The sequence below is a fragment of the Drosophila serrata genome, unplaced genomic scaffold, assembly GCF_035046125.1.
Source record: "Drosophila serrata isolate PLE 108 unplaced genomic scaffold, ASM3504612v1 contig_359, whole genome shotgun sequence".
Classification (NCBI taxonomy): domain Eukaryota; kingdom Metazoa; phylum Arthropoda; class Insecta; order Diptera; family Drosophilidae; genus Drosophila; species Drosophila serrata.
Window position 1 is genome coordinate 33,110 of NW_028257257.1, and position 23,986 is coordinate 57,095.

General features: G+C 43.2%; 2 protein-coding genes and 1 pseudogene across 2 annotated transcripts; 2 read left to right on the plus strand and 1 right to left on the minus strand.

Annotated features, from left to right (window-relative positions):
- The first annotated feature begins 926 nt into the window (after nucleotides 1–926).
- Nucleotides 927–23,952, plus strand: LOC110176674 (uncharacterized). The gene is made up of 4 exons (XM_020943111.2): nucleotides 927–1,675; nucleotides 20,302–20,877; nucleotides 21,166–21,294; nucleotides 21,770–23,952. Exons 2-4 carry the CDS (start codon nucleotides 20,457–20,459, stop codon nucleotides 22,381–22,383), a joined length of 1,164 nt encoding a protein of 387 aa, XP_020798770.2. The 5' UTR covers nucleotides 927–1,675; nucleotides 20,302–20,456; the 3' UTR covers nucleotides 22,384–23,952.
- On the minus strand, nucleotides 1,815–11,659 carry LOC147642769 (uncharacterized). The gene has a single exon (XM_086838686.1). The coding sequence runs from the start codon at nucleotides 2,396–2,398 to the stop codon at nucleotides 1,859–1,861; it is 540 nt and encodes a 179-aa protein (XP_086694812.1). The 5' UTR covers nucleotides 2,399–11,659; the 3' UTR covers nucleotides 1,815–1,858.
- Nucleotides 6,900–7,745, plus strand: LOC147642770 (uncharacterized; annotated as a pseudogene).
- Nucleotides 23,953–23,986: the final 34 nt, after the last annotated feature.

Here is a 23,986-nt window from a genome sequence, read left to right on the forward strand (position 1 = left end):
ACTTTATATTTAATTTTTTTCTCCGTGTTTTGTTCATTTGCAGCCTCAAGAAGAAAAAGCCCCCCTCTTTTGGGGAATCTGAATTTTCATTTCGATGGCATGAACTGCATCGGCTCATGGCACTTTCTTTCTGCGACCATGGGTGTTGCTGTTCCTGGTGATGGTGATGGTGCCGAGTACGATGATGATGATGCTCCCTGGTATATCCCCCGGTATATTGTAATGCCGCCTGGCGGGGGCCGACGACCCACATAAATCATTCACAATTAGATGCGGACGCAACTGCGGCAGCGGCTTAAACACCTGACCGACTTGCCTCCTAAAACTCCCAGTGAGTGAGTGAATGGGTGAGTGAGTGAGTTCCATTCCCCACTTTGAGTTTCCACTCAACCCGCTTGAGTGAGAGCCTTGAGCCAGTGAGTGGTTCACTTCCACATCGTTCCGTTGGCGTTCCTTGGGCCTCGGCGGACCTGTTCCCAGTGCGTGCCGTTCAGTAGATACTTGAGACCGGTTCGAGACGTGTCGAGACGAGATCGGGAGCCCAGGCAGCCATTTACTCGCGACATCGTAGCATCATCGTCCCACCCCAGGCAACTAGAGAGCCACGAATCCGAGTGCTTCCCGAGTCCCTTTTTATGACATTGTTATGACAGGATCTCTGAACGCGATCCACGGTCCCATTCTGACCGTACCGTACCGTACCAACCTATACAGTCGTCCGTCTCCGTAAACCCCAAAAATTCCGCGTTAATTGAGCTGTTCGTACTGCAGCAATTTGCATAGCCAGTGTGAGGGGAGTGGAGTGGTGCTAGGAGTGAGAACGGCACATAAACAAATCTGGCCAAGTCGGAACGGTCTTGGTTCACTGATTTAATGCCACAAACAGATTGCAGATTGTACCTGCTGCCGCGCCCCTGCAACGTCTTCGGCAACTGCATCTTCGCCTCCTGCAACCTGGTCAACCTGCTTGGCTCCGCCGAAGCTTGTTTCTGGCGGAAGAGCTGCTGCCGCTGGAGCGCCAGAGCCGGCTAAAAAAAAAAAGGAAAAAATTCTGAATACAACAAAAAAAAAAAAGAAGAGCCAGCCAGCCAAACACACGTAAAGAACATCGCCGTTGTCGTCGTCTTGGAATTTTCTTCTCTTACAAAAAAAATAAAAAAAGAAAAACAACGCGCCTGGCCGACCAGGCAAAAAGTGTAAAAAAGCCAAGCAAATGCAATCGCGGCTCAAAGCAAAAAAAAATTAGCGCATAGTGAAGAGTGTGGCCAAGAGTGTGTTGTAGTTAGTGAGTGTGTGTGAGTGTGCCCAGCTGAGTCGAAGAAGCAAAAAAGAAAATAATAAGAGAGAGAAAAATTGAAAAAGTGTCAAGCGAGTGGAGAGGAGCCGGCAATGCGACCAGGCGACCCCGACGGGTTAATTACCGTTATCCTTGCACAGAAACAGCGGCCACTAAACGGTACTCAAGTTGTGGATTACGTCTACGCCGCGTTGTCGCCGCGTGAAAGGACAACAGCCAGGCATTGCATCTGCAACAACAACAGCAGCAGCAGCAGCAACATTTGCAGCAACAGCAGGAACAACCACTGTTAGAGCCATAAAAACCGCATTGAACACAAGGAAAAGTCAAGTGAACATTCCAAACGGGCTAATTGGCAAGCCGCGAAATCAAAACGAGGTGAGTTCCTAAAGTTTACAAATAGTGATTACATAAACAGAAGCAGAAGCAGAAGCATTAAATCGCCAGTTAGTCAGGCTTTAAGTCGCTTAAAGGTTAAGTTTCAGAAAATGCGTTTTATATTTTGTTAAACATGCAATTGAAATTCTCCCCCCTTGGGGACTAACTTTTATTAAACTGCTCTTAATGTTCAGAGCTGCGTTCATGTAGTATATTATCTTCATCATTCTTACTATCACTTCTCCTTGGATAAGGGGAATACAAATAATCATATAACGAATCGTCCCTTGGCAAGGTACGACCTGGGAATGGGTTTATGGGAGCAATTGGTTTAATATGTACAGGATTCAAGGAGTCAAGGCTACTAGGTGGTTGGAAAGACTCTGGCCGAGGATGTGGACGATGAGGTGGCAGGTGGAGGGGGGCCATCGTCGAATGTATATCCTGGATCTTGGTGCTAACCACATTGGATTGATTGCCATTGGTCACATTGCTGTTACTGGTGATAGTAATGAGACCTCCTGTCGATGGCAGTCCTTTTGGTGGTTTCATGGAGGGACCACCGGGTCCGACGACAGTATCCGTAATGTATCCTTTGTCGGGCACAGAAGCTGTTCCCGCTGCATCATCTATGCCATTAGTTTCAGTGTTTATTATAATGTTTTTCGACCTTTGCGCCAAGGCGACGGTGGCCAGCATAAGCGGTGCAAGAATCCAGTACATCGTGGTTGGAGTTTCAACTATGAATAACACCAGAACTAAATTCTAAGCCCAATCTTTGTGTTTGTGACATTCAAGGTTCGAAATTGATTGGATTGGGGTTAATTTCCATGGTCAAGGCTGGCTTGACGCTTGGGTTGCTCTTAAAAACTGGACGACTCTCTCTCTTAAGAAACGTTCATAGATTAAGTTGGATTATAATGACATATTATGCATCGTATTTCCTTCGAATCCTGTCTTGTCTGTTAGGTGCTGCTTAGTCTGCTCATTTTACCCTTTGATGTTCGGCCGCGATTGGGAACTGAAAGGGGGCCAAGTTCGAGGCCAATTCCAGGGAAGTCCACTCCACATCGACTGCCAGATACATTTGTGATGTGGCCCCCTTGTACACATATCTCTCAATTTCCATTAGAGACGCTCCAAGAGCTGGTTCCTCCTCGGGTTCTGAAGTGAATTTGTGTCGAGAGCGAACAATTGATGCTGCTGAGAAATGATGGCAATGACAAAGTGATTACAGGCTACAAGCCATCGAAGTTCAAGTTGAAAAATAACATTTTCAGTTTTCAATTGCTGTCTGGGACTGGGACTTTGAGGGAAAAGTGAAAATGAAATGCTCGCTCCGAGCTGAGCAGACAAAAGCGGTTCATCATTAATCATTTAGTTTGTTGTTTTTACCGAAAGTATACCTATTTATACGTATATAATCGCCTTCTTCTCCTCGTTTCGGGGCACGTTCTTGATTTGAATCTCGCTGCTCCTCCTCATGCTTATTCTCTGCATTTTTCCAGCCAGTATTTGGCTTTGGCTTTTGGTAAATTGCTCATCGTCATGCCTTTATGATTTGGTATATTATTTTTGAGAATTTGATGCGCTCAACTTGATAAGCCGAAAGCGCCCTGTGCCTTGGTTTCCCCCTGCATACCTGACTTATTGTTGTGCCTGCGAGTGTGTGTACGTGTTCTGGGTGTAGGTGTGTCTACGGCAACCCAGCCTCAAAATCTGGGTATTATTTTAACAGTATCAAGAGAAGCTCTCTTCTTTTTTTTTTGTGTTGTCGATCTCCCTTCTTGGGTCACACAAAAAATGTTTCAAGTTCGCTTCAAGGTTCGTAGAGTAATATTTTAAATACTCTACATTTTTAAGGTATTATGAAATAAGGTCATAAATAAATATGGAGCCTAATTTTTGATAGTTTCCACAACATGATATTTATTTTCCTAGAACTTATTACTTTAAATAATATGGGATTACCTTTTCCTCAATAGTTTCTGCTGTTTTAACCCAAGCATAATTCACAAAATTCAACCCCAAACTTCATTCTACAATATTTGCTGCAGAAAGTAAACTCTGGCAAACGAAGTTACGAAACACCGCGAAATGCTTGCAGCATCCCAAAGTTTTATTTGCTAGATTCACAAGGAATCCCCCGATAACATCCCCCTGCCTTAAGCTGGCCCACCCTCGTTGCAATAATTTCATTTTTGTGTGTACAGTTTATTATATAATTTTTGTCCCTCTTTGACTTTTATCTTACGTTTATTATGCCCCATGGAATTTGCCGATTTCCAGACGCTGTCCAACTGGAGGTCAATGTCTCGGCCCCTCAGCACGTCCCTGAGATACATCCCGCCCCCGGTGGCATCTTTAAGAGTTGTAATAACTTTGGCACAACTTTTTCGTCCTCAGCTGAGTCCCTGACTCCCCTTTCCCCCTCCAGTCGTGGCTTGACGCATTCTTTTGGCACTGCTCCTCCGTGTGCTCCTTGTTCTCGGGCTCGTCCTGCCTACAGCAGCTGTCCAAATGTCAGGGCCCCCTTCCCAGGCAATTCCACAGGAATAACACCCACTCGTATACGAGGAGGAGCGGAGGAGAAGACGTCGACTTGTAATAATCATAATCGTAAATTTGCAAAAAGCCGGCCGAGTTGGTCCTTGGGGCCCGTTTAGCATTTTGCGCGAAGATCCTGCCAGGAGGACATGGCCAGAACTGAGAACGGAGCAAGGAGAACGAGGCGTGGTAGCATTCGTGGGGGCGTTGTGTTGTAGGCGTCATCATCGTTATTATGGCCTGTTTTATTTATATATATAATTTTTTGCCTCCTTTTGCGTGATGGTGCGGAGGTAGTCCTGTCCTGCCTGTCGTCCATCTCCTATAGGAGCAAGGCATTTAAAAAGTTTTCTAAACTTCATTTTGAAGTTTTATTACCAGCGCGGAATAAAACGCTGCGCATTTCCCATTTGCTCTCATTTTTCCAAGGCTTGTTGTTGAAATTTGCTCTATTAAAATTCCGGGTCCTCCTCTGGAGGAGATGCCGCAAATGCCAAGGATGCAGAGTCCCTTATGCAGTGGGAGGCCTGCATCTGGTGGATGCCATCAGTTATGCAGGTTCGCTCCATTGCAAGGACCGCTCCTCCTCCTGCTCCTCCTTCTCCCCCTTATTCTTTCCACTGCTTATCCCTTGCTGCCGGCTTAGCAGCTTTGTTGGACTCAGTCGAGCATCCTGCCAGCAGCTGTGTGGAGCAAGCGGAGCCCAGGACTCTGGGTAAGTCTTAGTTATGTGGAACTGGCATTTATCTTGCGATAATAGTAAGTTGTGCCAGAGATGATGCAGGGGCGGCCGCAAAAGGGTTTGTTTTCTTTTATATTTTTCAATTAGAAGTTTTTCAAACAAATTTTCCATTGGATCTACTCATGATTAAGGAGTAATTATAATGAAATAATACCATATATCCTAGTAGAAAACCCCCTTCTGACCACGCCCTTACAAGGAACTGCAGCATATGTTGGCTGTGAAATTGAACATTTTCCAAGTGCAAGCCAGACAAAGTCTGCAAAGTCACACAGAAAAGGATGCGAAAAGGATGCAAGGCAGCGGCCCGAGGATGTGGAATCCTTAACCCCTTGTCGCTTTTCTTATTTTGTGTCCCTCCAACGAAAATGTTTATCTGTGCAGCTGTAAGCAGGATAAACGCACGCGCTTACACATGGAGACAGATTCAGCTACAGATGTAGGATATAGGATATATATAGAAATATATATGTATATACGAAGGAAGGACGAGAACTTGAGCTACACCAAGAGTAGATCAGTTTAAGTACAAATAACCACCCACCACTGCCTCCTTTTTCCGCAATTCTTTGCCTTCGTTTTGGGATACTTTTGCGGCTTCTTTTACTTCCGTTCGTCCTTTGGCTCCTGTGGCTCCTTTCGCTCTTTTCGCTCCTTTCTTTCACACGCGCCAGCGTCCATTGTTAAAGTTTAATGCTAAAATGGCGTAGAGACGCACACTCTTTTCGCTCCCCTCCCCCAGGAGGGGGCGTGGCCGTACAAATTTCACGAAAATTGTCCCCGGGAAAACTTTACTTTACTTTCCTTCTCTCCACTTTGGCCAGTTGGAAAGCGTTATTTTATTGAATTCCCCTCCTATTTTTTTGTTGTCTTGTGCTGCAGGTTGCAATGCCAACAAAAAAAAAAAAAATAGAGAGGGAAAGAAAAACGAACATGGAAAATTCTGTTGCCACAAAAGTTTCTTCTTTTTTCGTTTCATTTTCCGTATTTTTTCTGCCTGCTACTCATTTACTTTGTTGTCCTTGCTGGTCCTTTGGTTGGTTACTATGCAAGTTCTCAAGCCTCGCCCTCTACGTGGATCCTGCAGTTTTTGTTGCATTAGCCGGCCGTTGAGGCGTAAAGTTCAATGGCGGGTTAAATGGACTTAATACCGGAACTTTTTAGAACTTTTCTCCCCTCTCCCCCTGCAAGGACTAAACTTCTGGCGTTGATCGTCCTGGGCAACAACAAAGCGAAAGTTTCCCCCTTTTTTTTGTTGGTCCTCGAACAGCTTAAAAAGAGATTGGCTCGTCCGCTCACCTTCCTCTGCCCCTTAGCTGGCCAAAGGATTTGGCAGGTTGTGTAAGTTTTTGGGCCGCAAAGTTCGATGGCAAATGTGGAAAAGGAATTTTCGACAGTAACAATAAGTGATGTGGGAATGCAAGGACCCTGGGATGCTGGGATGCTCCTTCGAGGATAAAGTTTTTAGGTGACAAAGGGAAAAGTTTCGAATTATTTGGAATGCTTTTCAAATGGCAAATGGCCGAAATTGAAATGGGATATATACATATATGCACATTTAAGTCGAAATGCAATTTAAGAGCATGTGGTGGTTGCGTACAAATCTAAAAAGTTTCCTCTGGTATAGGTAACAAATATATACATATATATTTTTAGAATTTCCCTCCTTCAGTTTCTCTTCAAATCCCTGAGTAGCTTTACCTCTCAAATTTCTGGGCGCGTGTCAAAAATTTCTTGGCCAGAGAACTGCTTCAGTGGAAACTTGGCCAACTTTGTGTCGACACTTTGAGAGGGCTCTGACGAATATTTGTAGCCAGTTATGCAAAGGAGGCCAGCAAACAAAACCCCCGGAGAGAGGCAGCCAAAAAAAGGGAGAAAGCCCAAAGAGAACTCCTTCCCAGTCAGTTTTTTTGTTATGCCTTTGGGGCAAAGGACATGCTGGGTGAGGACGAGGACGAGGACGAGGGCGACAAGTTGTTAAGTAAGCAGCGACAAACTCAAATAAAAAACCCCCAGATAGTTGCCTATTTTCGAGGTGTAAAAAGGCCAAGCTTTTGCCACAAAATGAAGAAAAAAGTTAAGGGCAAACAAAAAACTAAAAGCGAGAAAAGCAAGCGCCGCAGAGATTGAAGAGATTGAGTCTCGGAGTCTGGAGTCTTGAGTGTTGAGTCCCCGCTATATAATATTAAAATTCGCTTATGCCCAGGACAGCGGACTGGCGGACACCTTATCTGCCTTACCTGCAGTTGTTTTAGGCGGCTTTTGTTTGGTTTCCGCTTCACACTTCCCGAGTGGCCAGAATGGGGTCTCCCTCTCTCTCTCCCAGCTGCGGTTTATGTGACATGCGGGCCCAGGGAAACTCAAGAAACTCAACTGAACAAAACTGTAGAAAACCGAAGAAACTAAAGAAGCGGCAGCAGGCAGCAGGCAGGCACTAAACAAACGAATGCTGGCAGGTGAGTGGCAGCAACGGCACCACGGCCAAAGGGGGCTCAGGTGTGCCCTGCGTTGCCCGGCTGGCAACAGAAGTCATACAAACGCAAGACAAAACGCGCGGCGACACAGACAATACAAGACTTCGAACTTGTCATACAAAACGCTGGCTGGCGCGACAATCAATGGAATTTATGGTCGCAGCAGGTTCAGTGCCAGTGCCAGTGCCAGTCCCAGCCCCATCTCCATTGCCAATCCCAAGACCAAGTCTCAGAGCAATCCAATCCCACAGACAGAATCCAGGCAAAGCCCAGGCGTAGCCCCTACCCAAAAAGCTGCCCGGAGTGAGTGACATGTGCACTGGGCAAAAATATGCCTAGGTTTAGGGATTTCCAGGACTTGAAATTGAAAGAGAAAAGTAATATAACTTCCCAAAGACTCTATAAGGGGTTTGTTCCCAAATAAAATATATTTAAAGCTAGCTTTTGCTCCATAAATTGTAAAGAAATATTTAATATGGTCTTAACTCTGTTTCAAGAACGATACAACCTTTGAATATGTACAAATGGAACGAAAAATTAGTGTTTAGTACATCTAAAAATTTAGAAATATATTTTAAAAATCTTTCCACATTATTTCTCAAAGTGCTTTGGTGTCTTAGTGTACTTAAGCGTTTTTAACGCCATTTGATGCCTTTTCACACATTCGGCAAAGCGAAAGACAAACACCAGCAGAACCCCCCTCACCAGACGCGGACCCATTTCCAAACCCAAACCCAAACCCATTCCCAAACCCCCAAAAAAGAAAAAGAACCCAAAACCGAACTGAAGCGAAAAAATAAAACTCAAGGAACACTTAGTCAGCCCATCAGGGTTCTTCGTCCGCATCCCTTTAACGGCTGCCTCGGAATCCAGGACCAGGAGTCAGTCTCTGTGTGTGTTTACACTAACCGACCAAGGCCTTGGTCCTGAAAATAAGAAAGGAGGCGGAGCCTGGCAGCCACTGTATTGAATTTCACGCATCATTTGGCCAAGGTTCATTCGGTTCTTGGTTTTTGGATTTGGGTTCAGGCAACACTCTGCCATAGGTTTTGGGTTCCCCTTGGGGCGTGGGTGGGTGCAACTTTTTGACTCTGCGGCTTGGCTAAAATTAAAACAAATATCGAGGAAATACATATACTTATAGTCGTCTCCTACTGAAGCGAAAGGTGTTTGGAGTCGGCATTTAATTTCAGGCAGGTGAAAGAGCCCCACCCCGCTCTGCCCATCAGGTTTTGGGGCGAGGAAATGTAATATGCTTTGCATGCCCATTTAGTTAAGGAGGTGTTTCTGTTTCTGTTGTGGTTACCAAACAAGAACCAGGACCAGAGAATCCCTTACTCAAACGAAGGAGGGAGTGCGGAAATATGCCAGGAATGTGGCTTCCCAAACTCTGGGAAATTGAAGGAAATTTTGGGGTTGCAAGTGAGAGTGTTGTCAGTGGCATTCCTATGGGTAGGATGTCTATAGACAGGTTAAAGATAACTGAAAACGTGTTTTAGCGTGGAGTTAGTCTTCTTTTGAGTATAAATGGGAGATGTATATTTAAAAGACAAGCAGAACATACATTTTAAATGAGTCACTCTTGGTTTTGGGGGTTGGTAAGATGAGAATAGTTGAAAAATGTTCCTTCAACATGTTTTTGTTTGTATTTAAGATATTTAAACTGTTCCTGCTTTACTTTTCTCAAGCTTATATCAGTTATTCCCCTCCCTAAAGCTGTTTAAATTAATATTAAACATAAAACTATGTCCTCTTAAATACTATTTCCTCTAAGCTTAGTATTTTCCTCTATTGCTACTTTATTTAATTTATTCTACGTACTTTATTTGTATTACCTGTGAACCCTAATTACACCTGTGCTAGGAGACCGTTTTCATAATTAAAACTTTAGTTGTAGTGAAAAGCCGAGAACACAGCTCACAATCCCGGAGTGAAACCGCAAAAACATTACATTCCGTAAATCCCCGCTCTGGAAAAATGGTTTAAGCTGAATATTTCCACCATAGATAGTGGAATATACATATGTATGTATAATTTGTAATTCTGGTGGTCTGCCTTTTTCCCCAATGCTGATTAATGGCAGATTGGCCGACAAATGTGTGCACATTAGCATTAAAATATATATGTATAGTGTCCAACTTTTATTAGACCAATTAAATTGCGGTTGAACTGTGCGAGTTGAAAGGCTGAAAATACGTCGATACTGTTGCCATTTAATGTGCAGCAATTTTCACCCAACAAAAGGGGCGGCAATTAAGGGACTTCCCCCGCTCTGGACACCATTGTTGTCTTCTCGAAAGAAGACATTGTGCTATGATAGATTCTGTCCCAACTAATTAGCCATCATCAGCAGCGGCGGCGGCGGCGGCTACACAATTTCCCAGTTTAACCGCAGGTACATGAGGGTTTTCGGGTCTGACTCTGTGGTTCTCTGGTTTTCGGGGTTATTTTGTTGTTTTTTATTTTGTTATTTCGAAAAGCGTTAGTAACTAAATTAGCGGTCTCTGTTTTTTCCCTCTCTTTGTATTGTTCCTCTCGCTGGCTCTTTGTAGTGCCACAAATTATTGGACCCTGGGTTTTTAGTTGTGTCTGGCCCCCCTCCTCTCTGCTCTATCTGCTTTGCTTAATTTCCAGTTGCATTTGCTTGGCTAATACAGACATCTCTCCGTAAAATGGTCAAAAGGGGATGGGGATGGGGGGACAGAGCTGAAAGCACTTTTAGATAAAAGGTTTTTCATGTCGTCTCCATTTGGTATTCACTCCACTATGGCTATATCTATCAGTAGACTATGGTCATGGTCATGCCATTGGCCCTGGACGCGCTAAGACAACGGGAAAAACCTTTTTTCTTTATTTTTTTTTGTTGTATGTGCGGGATTTTCTGTATTTTCCTTCGAGTGAAAAACTCTTAGTGGAAAAGCCGTTGCCGGGTTAAATTATGCATGCAGTTGCTCTTTCATTTTGTGATCTTCCCTAAAAGCTTCTGGTTTTATTAATGTTTGTCCAAAAAAATTTTGGGTAACCTCTCTTTTTCTCTCTTTCTCTATATATATATGATATGTCTCCCTATCCGAGAGCTACTTCATCTTCTCTGTCTGGTTGCATTTACCGTGATTTAAGTTGGCTAAAATGATTCCGTTCGTCATTAATTTGGCCGACGTCAAAGCCAGAGTTATTAGCGTGCGGGTTCCTCAAACACGTTTCTCCGTCAGTCTTCAGACTTCAGTCTTCAGTCTCCCGTCTCCTATCTACTGTCTGATGTCTTCAGACTGCCGACTGCTGCTGGTTGAGTAGCTTTTCACGTCGTTGTTTTCCTCGATTTCTGTGCCAGAATAGCTGCAGGCCATGTTGCCACCATGGAATATAGTGTTTCGACCACTGAAGAAGCTCTCGGAGGCGAAGACGACGACAGCTCGACAAAAAAAATATATAAATGCGGGGACTGATGATGATAGCGCGGCAACGGCGGCCACTCGGAATGACAACAAATTAGACAGTTAATGTTAACAATCTTTTATGATATTTACATTTTGGAAAATGTTTTAGCTTGATTTATTATAGAGAGTGAGTGTGGGAACATTCACAGAGGGAGATTAATTCTGACAGAGAAATTAAGTAAGTTTGATATACAACAAGAAATGCAGCCAACTTCGAGAAGCGGAAGATTGTATACCCTTGCAATCTATCATAACTAAGCCATACATTTAATACATTAATCCCAATTTGGAAAGCTTATCACTGTTTCCTAGTATTAGGATGCTTATTGACCTTTATATACTATCAAGAAAACATCAAATATGTGGTATATTAAGTCCGATATTTGTATATGCTAATTTTTTTTGGTAAATTAAAGTTTTCCAAATGTCATAACTAAGCCAAAATTACACCAATTTCAATTCGGATTGCTGTCCTAATGCTAGTTTTTATTAGGTTAACAAATTTGCATACTCAGTTTAAAATTAAATTTTTTGTCAATTTTTAACAATTTTAATGATGTAACCCCTTATAAAAAGTTGGAAAAATCGAAAAAAATGTTTTTCTCCAGAAGATGGCTAGAAAGATTCAGCTGAAAGTGCTGATCAAGAATATATATGATTTATAGGTTCGGAAAGGACTCCTTCACTGCGTTTTTTGCTTCTGACTAAAATTTAATTACCATTGTTGAGTCGATATTTACCAATATTATTATAAAAAATTTGTCCTAAAAATCAAATCTTAAAAAACTCATATCTAGGCCAAGAAGGCATTAATTTAAATTCGGACAGCGGTCCTGTGTTAGTTTTTGCTAGATTAATAAAGCTGCATACTCAATTTACAATATTAAAAAATGCAATTTTTTGCCAATTTTTAACAATTTTAACGATGTAACCCCTTATAAAAATTTGAAAAACTTGCCCAAATTCTTTTTTCTTTTCTAGATGCCTAGAAAGATTCGTCTGTTAATGCTGATCAAGAATATATATGGTTTATAGGGTCGGAAATGATTCCTTCACTGCGTTTTAAGTTTCTGATTGAAAATATTCTACTTTCTCTATAAAGAAACCTTCTCAAATTTCTGAGTCCTTCTGGCTTGACATTTAATCTCTATATTAACCATTTATTTATAATTTAGATCCTGGTTATGAGTTTACCAAAAGAAATTGAATATTTTCAAATACAGAAAGTTTGTTTAGACGCAACCACAAAGTAGACCTTCCCCTAGATTATCTCAAGTATGCTAAGCATTTTCCATTATTTCCGCAATTGCGATTCCAATTTCTACCATTTTTTTTTTCTTTGTACGCCGATTTTCAAAGTGGAAAATCGTTTTTGGGAAGGACCATCAATCATTTTTCCTGGCACAAAATGTCCAAAGCTAGCTCAACTCGAGTTTGCTTTTAGAGTCCTGGAATCGGGTATCCGCAGCTGTCTCCTCAAATCTGTATCTGCTCTATCACTTGCCAGGCCACGCCCCCTCGAAACATGTCAACAATACAAATGATGGGCGCGTCAACAAAGGGGCGTGGCACCGCAGCAGCAGCAGCTAACTGTAATAGAGATAAATTCGCTTCATTTTTTGCTGTCGGCATGGCTGATAAAAAATAGAAAGAGCAGAGCCGAAACTCGCACGAAAAAGGCAGAGCAACAAATCGGAAGGAGGGGGTACTCACTGTAGGTGAGATGAGGTACAGTGGAGCCACAGTGGGGCCTTTGAAGCGACGCGCTGACAATGTCATTGGGCGACCACTTTATTGGCTTTAATGACAGCGCCGCAAGGTGTCCCTTCGGAGATTCTCGCGGCGAAGCGGACCAGCTGCTGGCCATCATTGGCGAACATTGTGGCACTAAGCCGTGGTATTACGGGTCCAGATGGGACCCCAGAACCAGAACCGGCACCAGGGACAGAACCAGAGCAAGAGCACAAGTCCCACTCCCTAGCAATTGCTGCCCCGCCGCCAGTACGTGCGATTATTATCATCAATTTTCTGGCGAGCGAGTGAGTGATGATTGTTCCAGCGAACGGAAACCCAAACGGCAACGATTCTACTTACCCTCGTTGTTCAGCTTGGGCTTGTTACTGGGTCTTGTAGCTCTTTTTATGTTTTTATTCCTGCTCGGTGGGTGGCTGTGCAGTGCCCTCAAAAAGTGGAGCCTACACTAGCACAAGACAACGAAATATTTAATAAATTCTTAAACTCCCAGTGTCTCATGTAAATTTGTATATATTTTCTCTAAATAACCCTTACTTTTGTATACTTTCATGAGAGGTATCCCTCCTATCACTATTTATTTCTCAGAGTGTAAGAGTAAGGTGGAACTCAGGGGAGGGAGAAAGGTGACTCCCAAACAGAGTCAGGGTACAGGAATGGGAACAAGATTACCAGTACCATTCCCGGTACTGGAGATGGAGCTGGAGCTGAGAAGCCTTCGTGTACTCCCTCCTCCTGTACTCCCGTTAAAACGAACTCAAGTGGAAAACAATCTAATTTGCTAAAATTCCTTCCGCTTTCGCCCAGCGAGCGAACCTCGGGCTCCCCCTTGCTGGTTCTGGCTTATTCGAAGATATTTTCCTCCTCTTCTATGCTCTGGCTCTTTTTTGTTCTTCTTCAACTCAATTAAAGTTGATGGCCATTTTGCGTCGTCTTGGCCAATATTGTGGACTTGGCTTTTATGTGCCCGGTTTTTAGCTTGGTTTATGAGCTCCGTTCGCAGTTGGAGTTGTTTTATGTATTTATTTGTTTATAATTCGATGAGAGTTGGAATTAAGTTTATGGAGAGTCATTGAGAGTGGGATTGGGTTGTCTTTCGGGTGACCTGGTAACCCAGAGGAACCTCTACTTCACAGAGAATGGAGAGAGAGAGAATGATATTTTAATTCATTGACATTTTTATCTGGCACACAATAATATATTTATGCGTATTTCAATTTATCTCTCGGCCATATCAACCAAATTTCTTTATTATTTTAACATCTCTCTACCCGGCTTCCCTGCTTCCTTAGGGTTTTCTGCCAACTTTGACCTTTTTGTGTCGACTTTCGGACAGGACAGGACAAAAGCGGAGAAAACGTTAATCTATTGTTTTTGCCAGTCAAGCAGGCAGACATGATGACATAGCCAACACCCCCGCCCCTGGCCTAGAGGGTATTATCGCTATATAAAGCATATATTTCTATATATACATATATATATCGTATAGAGGCAATGTCTTCTTCTTCGCTCACATGTATTTTCTGGCTATTTTTCCTATTTTCCCATTTTGCTATTAATGTCAGGGAAAATGTTTTGCTTGCGATTGGAAATTTGTTTGTCCTGCCATGTCCTGTCCTCTCGGCCTGACATTGTCCTAGACTGGACGACAGTTGTCCTTAGCCAAAGTCCTTGTCCCCGTCCCCCTGCCCGGTATTTCCCTGTTTGCTTTGCTTTATGACTTCACACAACCACTTGATATATGAGGCATTTGCATGTGCCATAAATTGCTGCCGGCTTTCTCTCTGCTCATTTAATATTCATAAATTTCTGCAGTCCCCGAAAAACATGAAGAAAAATAAATAGAATAAAATATCACTGTTGGGGGGGGAGAGATCCAAACTAATTCCCCCCGCCTCGAAACTGTTGTCATTTATTCTCGCCACACCCTCTGGTAAGCCGCTCTAGTCCTTGTAGTCCTTTCCCTGTGCTCCTTCCTAGTTTCCCCCTCCCCCTGCCACAGCCTGCTAATTGTTTTATGTGCCAAGATTTGTGTCTGTGTCCTTGTTTTTTCTTTTTTCCTATTTTTTTTGTTGGGGCTTTTGCAGCTCTCAGCCGCCCTAAACATGTTTGCACTGTCTTGGCAATACACACCCCCAAACCAGATTGGGTGTAGTTATTGTTCTATAAAGGAAGCTACACCGAGGGAAAAAGGAACCGAAGGGGTAACTATCTTTGACAAAATGCTAGTAAATGGTAAAATACATTTATAAAGAATTTTTAAATCATATTAACTAAAGGAATATCATGCCACATCTAATGTAATTCAACTGCTTTGTATTTGAAATATATTCAATTTAATCAGATCACATCATAATCAAATTATTAATTATATATATTACTTTCCTGTACAAATGTAAACTCTTTCAGATTTATATTGACATTTTTGTCAGTTTATATTCCGAAAGTGATGAAGATTTCCCTGACAGCTTTTCAACTATATATACAAATAGATAGATATATATATATGTAATTTTCCCTGTCTCGTATAGGGGGGAGTGTCTGTTTTCACTTGCTTTTCGATTAGACTGCGTTGTTCGCCTGTGCTAACAACAAGGAATTAATTCATTTTATGTTTCCTGTGGGTGTGGGTGTGTGTGAGTGTGTGTATCTGTATCTTATGGATACGTAGCTGTGGACCGGCTGCTGCTTACGCCTACATATTGATTTTTGTATTTATTTTATTTTTTCGCTGGCTGCCTTTGATTATTTCCCTGGGAAGAGAGGGACTAGCCTCTGGCTGCAGGTACAGTAGGGATTCAGCTAGAGTCTAAGCTGTCTCGAAAAAGATTTTAAGCAAGCTCCACTATGTGTGTGTGCCAAGAAGAAAAATGATTGCGAAAAGTGGCCAGAGTTAAAGGTGAGGTGAGGTCTGTGTAGAAGTCTTCCTTTTTTGCCTTCTGCGCGTGTGTGGCCCGCGGCTGTCCGGGGGAATCTATCAAGGCAGGAGCTGTGGCTCTGGCTCTGGCTCTGGTCCCAGCTCCTTCCTGAAGGAGCTTCCCCCATCCCAGCTCCTCCCTCGTTCCTCCAGGACAGCCTTTATTGAGTTCGTTGGCAAGCAAATTGCATTAGACACTTGCCAGTTGGAATGGAAAAAGGGAAAATGAAAATGAAAATGAAAGAAACCCCAGCTCCGGAGAGTCATAACTTCTGAGTTATATACAAAGCCATTCCCAGTTCCTGGCTGTTTATTAAATGCTAGAATAAAATCTATTATAAATATGCATCGAAATGGGAGAAGCCCTTAAAATATTTCAAGTGCCTGCTTGCCCTTTTCTCTCATTCAACAAGTGTTAAGAAAATGAGGAAAATGGAAAATGGTAAAGGGAAAATGTGTTCTCTCGTCTCGAGTGTGTGCGTGTGTGAGGTTGTCCTTTTTGTAACTCGATCTTTAGGAGTAGAAGAGGGGCATTAATGTCTTATTGACAGCTCGGGATTAGAGCGAAGCCAAGTGGCGTGGGGAAAGAGTGTGTTTGAAAAGGGATTATAAAGCGATTTGTTTGTCGAAAATTATGAATCTGGGAACGACCAGGGAGTAGCTCCCACACGCTGTGTGTGGCTATGCTCAAGAAAATCTGGGGGAACCACAGCAGCTCAAAATCCTCCGGATTTCGTTTAGAGTAGCAGGGGAGTTTCATCCATTTTGACATAAGCCAAGGCAGCATTAACTAGCATTAACAATTCCCATCCAAAAAGAGGGGAATATTTAATGAATACCTCTTTAAAATGTACTTTCTATATACTTATCTCCCTAGATAAACCCCCAAGCGTAGCTATAAAGTCTAGACAACAAGTTCTATGCCATCGTTAGCCCTTATCTTAACTGTCTTCTCCGAAAAACAGAAATGTTTATTTCCATTTGAACTTAATCCCAAGACCAAGACCAAGACCAAGTTGTAAAACGAAATCTTCAATCTTATCTCTCAACTTCATTAGGGTTATTTCAAAATCAAAATCGATCTATCGATCGCATCGAATCGCATTGCATCGCTTGGCATCGATTCCACAGAGAAATTTCCAAGGGATTTCACATTCGGTGAATTTCAATTTGAATTTGAATTGGCAATAAAAACGCTGAGTTTATCAGCTGCCGATGGCTTGGAAAATAAAAATAAAGAGCAGGCCCTGCGGTTTTCCGTACCAGTTCACCAATGACCAGTTTTTCCCCACTCTCCAACTCGTTATACAACTCTATTAGTTTCCATTTCGTTCAGTCAGTCGCGCATACAAATCAACTCATTTTGGATATATGCTTCTCTGTTTTCCTTTTCTCTTTTCGGGGCCGTCGTAGATCTCGTCCTCATAATTTATGTAAATCCAACGAAAGCTGTCACTTTTATCTGCCTCGCTGAGTACTTGTCCCGGAGACTGGACATTTGAATAAAATTTCAATTTTCATGCATGGGAATAGTAGAGTGTATCTCTCCCTCTTAATTTCGACCAAATGATATTATATTGGCCAACAAAGTTGACTCAATTATTTTAAGGCAGCTTCCTCTTCATTATTAGAACAAATTATCCGGAGTCCGAACACGTTCTCAGCATCACGTCGGTGTCCTCCTGACTTCGAGCTTGAAATAGAACAATTTTTGAGGGTGGCCATGGATGGCCCGACTTCCTGGCTTAAAGCATCTCACATCTGGCCCACACGCCTGACCTTTTGTGGCTTTAAGCAGCCTGTAAATGCGTTTCCATTTTATTTATTTCCTCTCGCTTATCACTGGGGATTTTCAATAAATAATTCCCCCGATTAAAACCTTTAATTAAATGCCCTGAAATATCGCTTATTTTTTTCTGAACATTTTACTTTTTTGGGTGCAGTTGAAGGTCTTTGAATGTGAATCCCCCACTGAGCCTGGAATTAGTTCGCTCACATATTTAGGTAATTAAGTTGTCCGGGGAGGGATGCTGCGTTCTGCCCTGCACATTTCTGCGTTAAATGAAAAGCCAACTCTCTCGCATGGCAAACATTTTGGCAATTCTCTCAACTATTTTGTACAAAAACTTTCCCCTCTGCTGGCTACAATATTAATTTCTACATGCTCATATTTGAGTGCAAATAAAAGTGGACCAGCGAATCATAAATGAAAATAATGTACAAACGTTTCGCACTAATTAAAAAGCTGAATCGGGGAGCGAGGACTTCCAGCGGAGGCAGTTGGGGCGAAAATATAAATATTGAATCGATGAATGGCTGCCTGGAATTGAATAGGACATGTGTAATTGCTTTTCGCATCTCGGCGATGCGTGAATTCGCGAGAATATCGATTGTTGCGCCACGAAATATGGTTTAATATTCGATTTTTACAAGGGGTATTAGAAGGGGTATATGGTATAGGAAACCACAAGAGACTAGGAAAATAGTAAATACATTTAAAGCCGCTTCTAGTTATCAATATGCCCTTAGGCCACTATGGAAATAAATATAGAGATTTATGACTTGAAGTTCGCTCAAGCTTTATACCCATTTTCAATTTATTTCAACAAAAGAGTTTCATAAAAAGAAACATTTTTTAGTAGCATAGCTACAATGACCTTTAACAGCGCACAGGGTATTTTATGGTCGGCACTGCGTTAGCAACTGCGCTTTTGAGGGTTTTCCTGTTTGTTGATTTTCTGGATGGTAGTGGGCGGTGCCACCAATTCCACCTCCTCCTCATCCGAGCTCAGCTCAACTCAACTCAACCTCCATTCAATTGGCAAACAGAGGAAGCCGCCGGCGGGCACGTTTCCACGCAAAACCGATTGAAACTGAAGACGCGCTTTTGGACATTCAATTGGAAGACCGTTGCCGATGGGGGGGAGTTCCAGTTGCCAGATGGCTGGAAGAGGTTTTCAGGGGGAGAATGGAACCCACGCACTGGCAGCTGACAGCTGTCGCCGGATTGCCATGTCCGGAGGAGCTTGGCCGGGTTACCTCAAGCCTCCTGTCCTCCCGTCAAAGGCAAATCAAAGCGCGCTGAGCTCACAGCTCACAGCTCACAGCTCACAGCTCACGGCTCACGTGACTCCACAATTTATTTCAAGCATGCAGCGAAAATAAATTTATTAATAGCCCGAGTCAGCGGTGTAGAAGGAGAAGAAGTGCCGCCACCCACACAGCTCGGGTTGGTATCTCTCCATCACCGGAGCACATACACAAAATCCCCCCCAGAAACGCCGTTCATTCATTCATACAGAAATGAAGCCAAAGATTCGCAGTTGGATTCGCAATTTTCGCTTGCGTGAAGCCCCAGCCCAGCTCAGCTCAGTTTTCCAGGCAACTCTTGGGTCCGCGGTGGCGTCAATTTATGCGCCTCACGTTTTCCCATTTTCAAGAATGACTAAATATCGCTTACTCGAAGCTCTCGGTCCTGGCCAGAATTTCAGCGGATGCATTTCTGCATATGAAGTATTATTTTGAGCAAGTGGCATAAAACTCTACTCAGTATTTTATGCCTTTTTATTTAGCAACGAGTGTGCCATACGTATATTTTTGTAATTAAGCGCGTGGCAAAAGTACAGAGTGAGAAAGAATGTCAAGAAGAATCTACATTTATAAAAATAAATAAATATAGCACAAGTATTTCAAAATACCTAAAGAAATGCTATATATACAACAAGTTCGAGGTGATATATACACATTTTCCTCTCTCTGTAGGCCTTCAAATTTTCATATTACCCTTTCTTTATTTTACTGTGGACCTCAATCCGGAATGCATTTTCCATTTACTCCTCGCGAAAAGCGTTGAAAATTTCGGCAGTCAGGGCGGCTAATGTCTGAAACGTGTCGGCCTCTGATGGCTTGGTAACGGCAGGAAAAAGAGTAGTTTAAACTTGGAAAGAAAATCCCCCCCAAAAAAATAAAAAGGAGAAAAAGGAAGCTACTGGTGGGAGAGGGATAAGTTTGTGAAAGGGTTGCCAACTGGAGTGAAACAGATTTATTTGCTTTGGAGCTGGAGGAGCTGGAGAAGTCATTCGAGTAACGAAGCACTGGCACTCTGCTTGATTTTCACCTGCCCGGGGAGTCTGTATCTTTTACTCGCAAATTAGTATTAATTTATCAGGATTATTTCGGAGGAGGCTGCAAATCAAGTTCCACAAGGAGAGATAGGATGTTTTTAATAAAGCAAATTCGGGGGATTCGGATTGTCTGACGTCGAGGACTCGCAACTGTAACTAATGCTGACTTCTAGCCTGATATCGAGCTGTCAAGCTGTCAGTTCTCGTTAGCATTGCCTGCCATGTGTGTCCTATCCACATCCTCTCCGGTATGTGTGTGTGTGTGTGTGGTGTGAGATACTCCAAGTATCTGGCAGATACTGCTCAAAAATTCAATTTCCAACGACAAGCGTAGCGGGGGAGGCGAGGGACTTGCCAATACAAATTGGAAATAGGTTGCAAAAAAAAAAGAAGGAAGAGAAGCCATTGAGAAACGATTGCTGACAGGCGAGAGGGAATGTTAACGTGGCCAGGATTAGAACCACTCAGAGATACAGATACGGATACACTTGCTTGTGAGAAATGTGAAAGCTTCTCTTCTGCTGTCTTTTGTCCTCCTTTTTCTGCTCTCTCTCTCTCTCCTCGCAAACACTGACAGCGCAATTAAGGATTTAATTGGCAAAACTAACTCTTTCCGTTTGCATTTTCTTGCAGAGTAAAAGCCTAGCGAAGCCTTCACCATGAGCAGCCAGCTGGAAGAGGAGGAGTAGCGGCTGACAAAGGCGATAACTGGCAATAAGTGTGAGGTGGCAGTAAAGGATTCCGGGGAAAAGTCTACGCCATCGAAGAGCCCGGAAAAGCCCAGGAAAATGCCATCCGTAGGCAATAGCAGCGGTGGCGGTGGCAACGATGCACGTCTCAGTTACGTTGTAAATCAAGTTGCATCCGTATCACTCTCAGTATCCGCTTCCTCATCCGCCTCCGAGTCCACCTTCCCCACCTTTAGTCCCCCGCGAATCGAGAGTCTTGTGGCCAGCAGTTCGGCAGAGGATTTGAGCAGCTTTGGCGACGTGACCTTCGACCTCTTTGACGACGATGACGACCTTTTCGGCTCCCCAATGGCCTTCGATGCCAGCGAGAATGGCCTCTGGAACGGACGCTTCGTACCGCCCCCGCCACGGCCGCCGTTCTTTGTGGACGAGCCCGTCCTGAGTGACGGCCTGACCACATGCGACCTCTGCTCCTGGGCAATGCCCACGAAAAGCACCTTCATGTTTGAGGGGACGATAGGTGAGTGAACGAGGAATTTGCATAAATTACTAGAAAACTAAGGGGAAAGATACTACATGTTTTTCCAGCTTAAAGAGTAAATAAACCTTCCCTGTTACTAAGTCGAATGTTTCCTAATTGAAATGTATTTAACTTCTTAACAAAAATAAACTATTACCTATTAATTCTTGTTAGAAATTGAAGAAAACTACTAAATATTATAGTATTTTATGCTCGGTGTACTTTTGGATGCTGCGTATCAACCGTTACTAACTGTTTTCCCCTATCGTCTTTGCCTTGTTTTTGCAGAAAAGGCCACAGAACTGGGCTGGCCACTGACGTTGATCATCGTGTCCGTGTTGTCGGCGCTGCTAGGCGCCATCATCATGATTGCCGTGGTGCGCTGCCGGCGCAAAAAGTCCTCCAACAATCGCAACGGTGAGTACTCACATGGCCAACATGGTCAACATGGCCAACACCGGTGGGCGGCGAAGCAAACATAGCAGGCACAGTGGTTAAAAACGAAAGATTTGTGACAGGGACAGGACTAAACTTAACTAAATCCATAGTAACAAAAGTTGCATGATATTTCGTAGAAGAAATTTTCAATTAAAATAAAACAGACAAATATGGAAGTTGATTTAAAAGATTTTACGATATAAAATACCTCAAAAATACCTTTTGGGTCGTCTTAAAATATTTGAATTAATTTTTGTAACAAATATAACCCACTGTGCCCGATTGTACCCCTTTTGCTTGCCATTTGCCAGACCCTTTTAACCGGTGTTGACTCTCACAACAGTCGGCGTCTGTTGTCGCAACTGTGCTCCCGCAAGCCCTCTAACCACCTGCCCCTCTTTTTGCTCTGCTCCTCTATATTTTCCGGCTCCATTCCTGGGATTTCCCCCTCCAGACACGCACGTGCAGTGGTGGTCACGCAACAAGCGCGCCCACGCCAATGGGCTGAATGGTGCGAATGGCGGCGCCGGTGGAGCGGCGGGAGGAGCTGCTGGCCACCATCAGGGCCACCACCACCATCATCATCATGGCGGCAGCAGCAGCAACATCAACAACAACCACCTGAGGCGGAGCAACATCTACACGGCACACCCGGCGGACAGTATCCGGGGACTGCAGCCACTGCCGGTGGTGCTGCCCCTACCGCTGACCCTACAGCATCCACAGTCGCCCACGGCTCAGTCTGGAAGCCAGGCTGCTGCTTCTGCCCCATCGAGTCACTACTTCCATCCCTTCCAGCCGCAGCAGCAGCAGCAGCAGCACCTACATCATCCCCACCAGCACCATCAGCATCATCACATGCCGCTGTATCCACAGCAGCAGCAGCAGGATTGCGACGAGGATGCGGCCTACGAGGAGCCGGAATATCACCAGCCGCAGGTCCTGCACTCGGCTCAGAGCAGCAGCTCCCTGTCCTCCGTGGAGTCCACGCCCATGGCCAGGGAGGCAGCTGGAGCCAGTCAGTGGCCCCCGGCAGCCACAGCGGCTACCATGGTCATAGCCAGCTGAGAGGCGGGCCAGGACTGCTCCTGGATATGGCAGCAGTAGAGGTCGTCCTTCAGCCACTTAAGATGCGGAGCACACGGGCGGCGTCAGATCATAAAGGGGATTACACGTAACAATTTTGTGGAGTTTATTTTGCGCCAGTTCATCCGAGAAGGAATCCCAAACGAAACGAATTTAGTGTCACTTCCGCTTCCGGTTCGCAAACTATCGAACGGGTGGCAGAGAGAGAGAGAAAAGGAGCCCGACACACACACATATCCTTAATATGCCAGCCACGTTTTATCCTTTATTGCCGCTCGGCATCGAAACAGGGATTTGGTCGGATTAAAGCAAATAAAGGGCGTGTGCACTGCCACAAGTTGAAATCGCAGTTTTCGGGCGTGTTCGACACAATCCCCTTGGGCTTTAGTAAGCCCCTTTAAGGGGTATGCCCCACGTCGAGTCCCGGCCACTTTACCACTTGTCTGGCGCTGTTTAAATGGACATTTTCGGCTTTGAGCTGTGGAGTGTGGTTAAGTGTATCTCCCGGCGAGAAAGGAGAGCTAACAACCACAAGCTGGTTTGCAGGATAAAGCAAAGTTGAAGCGAAAATATATACATATTTTAGAAAGTATAAACTCGCAGAATCATCCTTAAAAACATTAATCAAATTACGCGCTCAAGCAGCTAATAGCATTTGCATTTCTCAAATAGAGGCACTCGCAAAAACAGAAGCTCATGACAAGCATATCAAACATGTAAACTCCAACAACAGCAGCCAACAAAAAAGTACTTAAAACAATCAAACTTAACAAACTTAACGTAAATACAAAAAATAAACGTAAACGGAAACTCGCGCCATTGTACATAAATTGTAAATAATTTTTGCAATCCGCTCCAATTAGCAATTAACTAAGGGAGCGTGCCACACCAAGTTGTTTCTCCTTCAACTAAATACTGCAGTATTTGCATTATCGGAAAGAAAAACAAAAAATAAATAAAACCAAGCGAAACGAAAGCTAAACATTCCTCTTCACAGCAAACGCAAAGTTCAAGTTTTCATTTAAAACGTAATTATATTAAAAATAATAAATAACACACAACCAAAGACTAGTCATTTAAGTCACAAACGTTGCTATGTACAAATGAGAGAAAAAGTATGATTAAGCCAGTTAATTAATTCGATTTATTTAGTTTAGCCAGATGAAAGAACAACTGCAATATTGTATTTTAAATATTTATTCATTAAACGCACCCTCTATCGCCCTCTCTCTACATCTGTCCCGCAACAACAATAATCGTAATTAGCATTTATAATTAAAAACTCAAACATCCAGTAAATAATAAATAATGGAAATGAATGGAGGCGGAGCGAAAAAATTACTACGAGCAACTCAAAATGTTCCAATGTTTAGATTAGCCAACTAATTGCGTGGAAATGTAAACGAAACAAAACAAAAGCAAATATGCATCATAGTTTTCGCAGAAAATTCATTAAATTGTGCAGAAATAATTTAGGCACACAAAATACAAATCGAAAATAATAATAAAAAGAAAATCAAACAAAAGAAAATAAACAAAATCGTATTACAATCTTATGTTTTACTTTATTTTTGTTATTTTTTTA

What these genes read in the sequence shown, in the direction of transcription:
- LOC147642769 (XM_086838686.1), bottom strand. Translation starts at nt 2,398, where the DNA reads ATGTACTGGATTCTTGCACCGCTTATGCTGGCCACCGTCGCCTTGGCG.
- LOC110176674 (XM_020943111.2), top strand. Translation starts at nt 20,457, where the DNA reads ATGCCATCCGTAGGCAATAGCAGCGGTGGCGGTGGCAACGATGCACGT. An exon ending in CATGTTTGAGGGGACGATAG is followed by an intron (nt 20,878 to 21,165) that starts GTGAGTGAACGA and finishes TTGTTTTTGCAG; the next exon opens with AAAAGGCCACAGAACTGGGC. An exon ending in GTCCTCCAACAATCGCAACG is followed by an intron (nt 21,295 to 21,769) that starts GTGAGTACTCAC and finishes TTCCCCCTCCAG; the next exon opens with ACACGCACGTGCAGTGGTGG.